This window comes from Girardinichthys multiradiatus, chromosome 11 (genome assembly GCF_021462225.1).
Source record: "Girardinichthys multiradiatus isolate DD_20200921_A chromosome 11, DD_fGirMul_XY1, whole genome shotgun sequence".
Classification (NCBI taxonomy): domain Eukaryota; kingdom Metazoa; phylum Chordata; class Actinopteri; order Cyprinodontiformes; family Goodeidae; genus Girardinichthys; species Girardinichthys multiradiatus.
In genome coordinates this window covers 32,820,711-32,827,539 of record NC_061804.1, presented here as the reverse complement: position 1 = coordinate 32,827,539, position 6,829 = coordinate 32,820,711, and the positions used below count along the sequence as shown (strand labels likewise).

Genomic DNA, 6,829 nt, shown 5'->3' with positions numbered 1-6,829 from the left:
ATGCCGCCTACACCGACTTTGGCCTTTATCCTCCAAAAGCGACCTTTCTTTACCTATGAATCCACGCTGATTCCAATCATCTCCCAGCTCGGTTACTTGGAGGTGTAGCGGAGCAAAGTGCGTCATAGCTTAACCGTGTTTATTCATCGTCTGACTCACCCCCCTGCTTTCGGAGCATTTATGCCGCCGCAAAAAGAGTACATTCATGTTTATCAGTGCTCATCAACGCAAACTGACACACCCAGTATTTTTGACTTTTCTCCCAACCTCCAGTGGATGTTCAGTTGTAGAGGGAACAGATGAGTCAGTGCTGAACAGCTCCTTCAAGCTTCAGCTGGGTTTACACAGACATTATGGCTCCATACAATAAAATCCTGGAATATTAAGTATCACCGGAAATCGATTTAAAGAAATTCAACAATTTTATTTAAAAAAAACAAAACAGTACATACAATTTATAACGTTCACATAAAACAGTCATGAGAGCCTTTTCCCGACCTACAGCAGAATATTGTATTCATCATCCTGTAATCAGATGCTCAGAGGCAACACTAAGCTCCATCCATTAAAATAAGGTTCAAAAATCTGAATCGATCTCAGAACCCACCAAAATAATCTCAAAACATGAGTTAATGCTGCTGCGAGACACCCTATTGTCAATTTGTGTTTTATTTGTAAGAACCTGACGAGAACAAAAACCCTCCCACTCACGACCACACGGCGAGGGTCGAGGAAGTGTGTCTGGATTTAAAAGCACCCGGTGCTGGAAAAAGAACCAGTCATCTCTTGTGAATGGACTTGAAATGCTGTTAGCATGACACTGCACAATTTTATGTAAACATCAAAAGCAAAAATAAACCAAAAAATAGAAATAAAGAAGAACAACAGAGAGGTGATTTCAGATTATAAAAGAAATCTAAACCACAGCAATTGGCTCAAACAAAAATTCAAAATAAATCAGAATTCAACCCCAATCATCCCTAGATTACAAAACTATTTTACTAATGTCTTACTAAATTTAACTTAAATCAAAAATAAAAGTTTGCTGGCACAGTTTGAAGTTTAACACATATGAGGTTTCATGTCAAATTACTCTATTACTCAGCTGCCACATGGAGTAGATAAATGTGCAAATATCTGTTCCTTATCACTAAGAACATAAGAGTTAAACAAGAAAACTAAAATGGAAAAAAAAAAAAATTATGTGGAGAGTTGTCCAAGGACCCATCTGCTTTGACAGGAGGAGCATTGACTATATGCAGATTTACTCCATCAGAGCAAACCTGTGGTAAGGATGGAGTTGGAGTTTATCCACCCAAAACAGAAAATAAAAAAAGTTTGAAACTTGCCCTATTTCACACTAATAACAGACTATAAATGTGCTCAGTAAAAAGGGAGCAAGAAAAAAAAAAAAAAAAAAAAAATCTCCATTTTTCAATGAGGGATGTAAAGAAGTTTTTCCTACCGATTACTTTCCAGGTGTTACTAGTGCCCAGATCTAAACTGTTATCTGAGCCCCAAAAACTGTAGACCAGGTACCAAAAAAAGTTAATGGGAGAGATTATCAAGGTTCCTAAGAAATATACCACACTTTTTCAATTCCTCTTTTAAAAAATAAATATAATAAAAATAATACTTACTGAATTTATGGTATTGATATTTCAACACTGTGGAGGATTTAAAAAAACCTACAGAAATCACTGACTGGAAGAAAGGAAGGAAAGAAGGAAACAAGGGAAGCAAGGACAACATTTGAGGAATAGAATAAAAAAACATGTCTTCCTCCATTTTGTTTTTTCATTCTATTCCAAAAATACATAAATCAGATCCCAGACCTTTCCGGATGTGTAGGAACCCTGGATTATTTACGTGATTTACGACTTTGGTGGACAAACAAGTGACCGCTGAGTCTTGCTGAATTACTCTTTATCAAACATCAGAAGTCAACAACATGAGCACCATGTTTTTGGCATCTTCACATCGTTCTTTGGTGAACAGTAGGTGAAGTGGTGTGAGGGATGAAGAGTTCATCTAGTGTTTTAGCTCTGAATGTGGGGAGGAGGAGGAGGAGGAGAGCAGTAAGGCTGAAGGTGAGTTAAGTCCAGCTGGAGGGAGGGTCTGTTGAACAGTAGCTCTGTTGTCCAGGGAGCAAAAATCCATGGCAACAGTTAATGAGCACCAGCAATCTCAGATAAACAGAATCATAGATATTTATATATTATATACACACCTGTACAAAAAAGAAAAGAAAGAAATTCCCTGACATTTTCCTTGTGTTTAAGAGTTTTTCTTTAATGAGGTCTGAAGAGGTGTGATGTGTCAGTGACTCCAGCCCATTAGATGGCTGACCCGGGCTTTCTCAGTCATTCGGCGTACCCGTCCTGAGCGGGACATGCCCAGGTTGAGCGGGTCGTCCTTGGACCCGTGGCCATCATCGTCCGACTCGTCCTTGTACACGACTGTCCTGCGGCCCTGATTACGTGTGCTGACCCGCCCTGGTTTACACATGCTACCTCTGGAACTCCTAGCTGCTGCTACTCTCTGCACCTCAGAGACTTCACCTTCTTCCTCCTCCTCTCCTTCCTCCTCCTCCTCCTCTTCTCCTTCCTCCTCCTCCTCCTCCTCCTCCTCAGGCTCTTCCTCCTCAGGCTCTTCTTCCTCCTCAGGATCCTCTTCGTCTTCCTCTACATGTCTTACATTCTCCTGTTGCTGTGGCTGCTCTTCCTCCTCCTCACCTTCCTCATCATCCTCCTCAGGAAGCTGCACCCGTGCTCGTTTAGTGCTCTGTGCTGTGTCCTGCCCTTCCACGAGTTTCCTTTTCCCTGAGGCCACTATCTTTCCCTTTGCAGAGAGGCGCACAGACAGGCAGGGGGCTTTGCTGTAGTCGTGATCTCCCCCCTCCACGTACTTCTCTGCCTCAGACTCAGAGCTGTTCTCACTGTCGGACGAGGAGGAGGAAGAGGACGACGACGAAGTTGGGGAGGACTCTGAGGAGGAGCTGCTGGACCCAGAACCTTCCTCATCATTGTCAGACTGCAGTGCTTCCTGACCGTGTTGCAGCTGCTGTCTGGAGCCGTTACTCAGATGCAGCTTACGCCGGTACCCTACAGCCACAGCCACAAGGCGACAGGTTAATCCTGTGCTGCAATTTCTATTTAACATGCAACCGAAAAGAATGACAGCTCTCAGAGTACTGCACATGATACCTGATTTCTTCATAGGAGTTGCTTGGCTGCGGGTCAAACGTTGGGGCCCCTGATTTATTCTTTCCAAGCTTTCTTCTGAACTCGGAGAAGAAGGCGAAGATTCCTCTTCTTCTGCTACACCGCTGCTGTGCTGAGCTAAACAAACTGATAACCAAGCAGAACTAATTAGATTAGAATACACATGAAAGCACTTAACACAATGCCTTGCTAAAGATTTCTCACAGGACAACCACAAACTAATGTATTCTGAGGTTTGATGTGACAGACCATAAAGTAGTGCATAGTTATGAAGTGAAAGGAAGATGAATATTTGTATTTAACACCCTTTACTCTTGATATCCCTAAACCAAATCAAGGCTCCGTCTGTGTGTAATTTAATCTAAGTAGCTATGTTTACATGCACAAAACTTCCCGATCAGATTAAAATGTATTCGGATAAAAAACAAAACTAAAAAATAATCGGATTGTACCGTTTATATGGACATAAGTAACAGCCGATCAGACTAAAAATGTGTCATGTAAACTTGCCGATCAGAATATTTTGTTAGCATCCAGCCAGAGCAACTAGCCATTCGAAGCGGAAAATTGTCCAATGGGCCGTTTATTCCGATTACTTATGTCCATGTAAACGTAGCTAGTATAAACGCAGCTGTTCTGTGAAGGCCTCAGATGTTAGATAACATCAGTGAAGACCAAGGAGTCGTGGTGCAGTTTAAAGCAGTGCTAGGTTAAACAATAACATCCCGAGCTTTGAACATCAATAATATGAGCACCACAAGTGCAACTCTTCATCAAAAACTGGAAAGTATTCGACAACTGCAAACCTACCAACCTACCACAACAGAGCATCAAGAGAAGTGGCCCCTGTTACTCTGGAGGAGCTGCACAGAAGGAAGAAAGCTCAGGTTTGAGAATCCACAAAGAACAATCCTTGATGAAAACACTTGCAAGAGAGCTCTGTATGGTTGGATCTGGAATCCCAATCTCGTCTCTCCAGCAAACTTAATTCTCTTTTCTTTATAAGTGGCATAGATCAAATAGCCCATCTCAGAAACAACTTCGTTTATAATACTTTGCTGGCCTGGCGAGATGTGAGGAAATATCTTAGCATCTCCCCCACCCTCCCTTCTTGGTCATCGCTAACTTTGAAACCAGATTTACCGGCAGAGATTAGAAGCAATGATTTGTCTGAGTGGTCATCAAAGGGACTGTCAAATATTATGGACATACTGGACTCTGACTCTGTTAAATCCTATGAACAAATTAAAGCCATTTTCAATATTTCTAATAGAGATTTTTATAAATACCCACAGATCCGTCATTTTGTGAGCTCTCTCTGGAGGACAGGACAATTGCACACAAAATTGTCAGAGTTAGAGAATGTAATTGTCATGACCAAATCTCCTAAAGGAATTATCTAAGGTACATATAGTTTATTATCTGGCTCTGACTCCTCAGGTTCTGATGCTGTGAAGCTGGTTTGGGAGCATGACCTGGGGATGACGTTTGATCTAGCAGATTGGGAGGAAATCTGTAATGGCGTCTTCCCCAACTGCACCTCGGTCTTTATACATGAGCAGAACTTTAAATTTTTCTACCAAACTTATTATACACCTGTTCGCCTTCGGAGGATGTTTCCTGATGCTTCGGATCTTTGTCATAAATGCAAAATACATAGGGGCACATTTATTCATTTGTTTTGGTCTTGCAATTGTATTCAGATTTTCTGGAAAGCAGTTCATCTGATGATAGAAGAGATCATTGGTAAACGGTTCTCACTAACTCCATCCTTCTGTCTTTTTAATCATGCTTCAGACACTCTACTTAATGCAGATACTAAACATTTGCTTGTAATTCTCTTATTCCTGGCCAAGAAATGTATACTATTGAGATGGTCAGCACCATAGGCCCCTACAGTTGATATGTGGACATCACAAATTTCTGCTATTGTCCCAGTCAAAAAACTGACTCGTGATCTTCATCAGAAGTCGGACAGATTCCAGAGGATCTGGGACCCATTGCTATCTTTCTTAGAGACTGATTAATATCTGACTACTTTGAACCATGCCTGGGAATGTATATCTGTATTTTGTGTGCGTGGGCTGTATGTATGTTTTTTTGTTTTTTTTTGTTTAGGTGGACACTGTAATGCTCCTTGTCGATTTGGGGCGAGTTGTTTTTGTTTTGTTTGGGCGGCTGACGGGTACCGTGAGGCCAAGCGTGCTGCGGCCCGGGCTGTGGCACAGGCAAAAACTCGGGCCTGGGAGGAGTTCGGTGAGGCCATGGAGAAGGACTACCGGTTGGCCTCGAAGCGATTCTGGCAGACCGTCCGGCGCCTCAGGAGGGGGAAGCAGTGCTTTGCCAACACTGTTTATAGTGGGGGTGGGAGGCTGCTGACCTCAACTGAGGACATTATCGGGCGGTGGAAGGAGTATTTCGAGGATCTCCTCAATCCTGCCATCACGCATTCCCTGGTGGAAACAGAGGCTGGGGACTCGGGGTTGGACTCTTTCATCACCCAGGCTGAAGTCACCGAGGTGGTTAAAAAGCTCCGCGGTGGCAAGGCTTCGGGGGTGAATGAGATCCGCCCTGAGTACCTCAAGTCTCTGGATGTTGTAGGGCTGTCATGGTTGACACGTCTCTTCAACATTGCGTGGCGGTCGGGGACAGTGCCTCTGGACTGGCAGACTGGGGTGGTGGTCCCCCTTCATAAGAAGGGGGACCGGAGGGTGTGTTCCAACTACAGGGGGATCACACCTCAGCCTCCCTGGTAAGGCCTACGCCAGGGTATTGGAGAGGACAGTGTGGCCAATAGTCGAACCTCGGCTTCAGGAGGAGCAGTGTGGTTTTCGTCCCGGCCGTGGAACACTGGACCAGCTCTATACCCTCTACAGGGTGCTCGAGGGTTCATGGGAGTTTGCCCAACCGGTTCACATGTGTTTTGTGGACCTGGAGAAGGCATTTGACTGTGTCCCTCGTGATGCCCTGTGGGGGGTGCTCCAGGAGTATGGAATCGGGGGCCCTTTACTAGGGGCGATCCGGTCTCTGTACAAGCGGAGCAGGAGTTTGGTCCGCATTGCCGTCACTAAGTCGGACCTGTTCCCGGTGCACGTTGGACTCCAGCAGGGCTGCCCTTTGTCGCCGGTCCTGTTCATAACTTTCATGGACAGGATTTCTAGACGCAGCCAAGGGCCGGAGGGGGTCTGGTTTGGGAACCAGTGGATTTCGTCTCTTCTTTTTGCAGATGACGTGGTCCTGCTGGCCCCTTCTAGCCAAGACCTACAGCATGCGCTGTGGCGGTTCGCAGCCGAGTGTGAAGCAGCTGGGATGAAGATCAGCTCCTCCAGGTCCGAGGCCATGGTTCTCGATCGGAAAAGGGTGGCTTGTCCTCTTCAGGTTGGAGGGGAGTTCCGGCCTCAAGTGGAGGAGTTTAAGTATCTCAGGGTCTTGTTCACGAGTGAGGGAAGAATGGAGCAGGAGATCGACAGACGGATCGGTGCGGCTGCTGCAGTAATGGGGGAACTGTGCCGGTCCGTTGTGGTGAAGAGAGAGCTGAGCCGAAAAGCAAAGCTCTTGATTTACCGGTCAGTCTACGTTCCTACCCTCACCTATGGCCATGAACT

The 6,829-nt window shown here is 44.9% G+C and overlaps 1 protein-coding gene across 2 annotated transcripts in view; it reads right to left on the bottom strand.

Moving 5' to 3' along the window:
* Positions 1-403: 403 nt before the first annotated feature.
* The window catches only part of brwd3 (bromodomain and WD repeat domain containing 3), a 29,093-nt gene continuing 22,667 nt past the window's right edge, over positions 404-6,829 (bottom strand). Inside the window, exons 39-41 of one of the 2 annotated variants that reach the window (XR_007040361.1) lie at positions 3,207-3,350; positions 2,231-3,104; positions 404-2,134 (exon numbers count right to left, since the gene is read on the bottom strand). Coding sequence is in view for 1 of the 2 variants with exons in the window: in XM_047379737.1 (XP_047235693.1) it covers positions 2,320-3,104; positions 3,207-3,350 (929 nt within the window). In the remaining variant the exon portion in view is untranslated. Of the gene's footprint in view, positions 3,105-3,206; positions 3,351-6,829 lie in introns of both variants that reach the window. The other variant, XM_047379737.1, reaches the window with a different exon arrangement.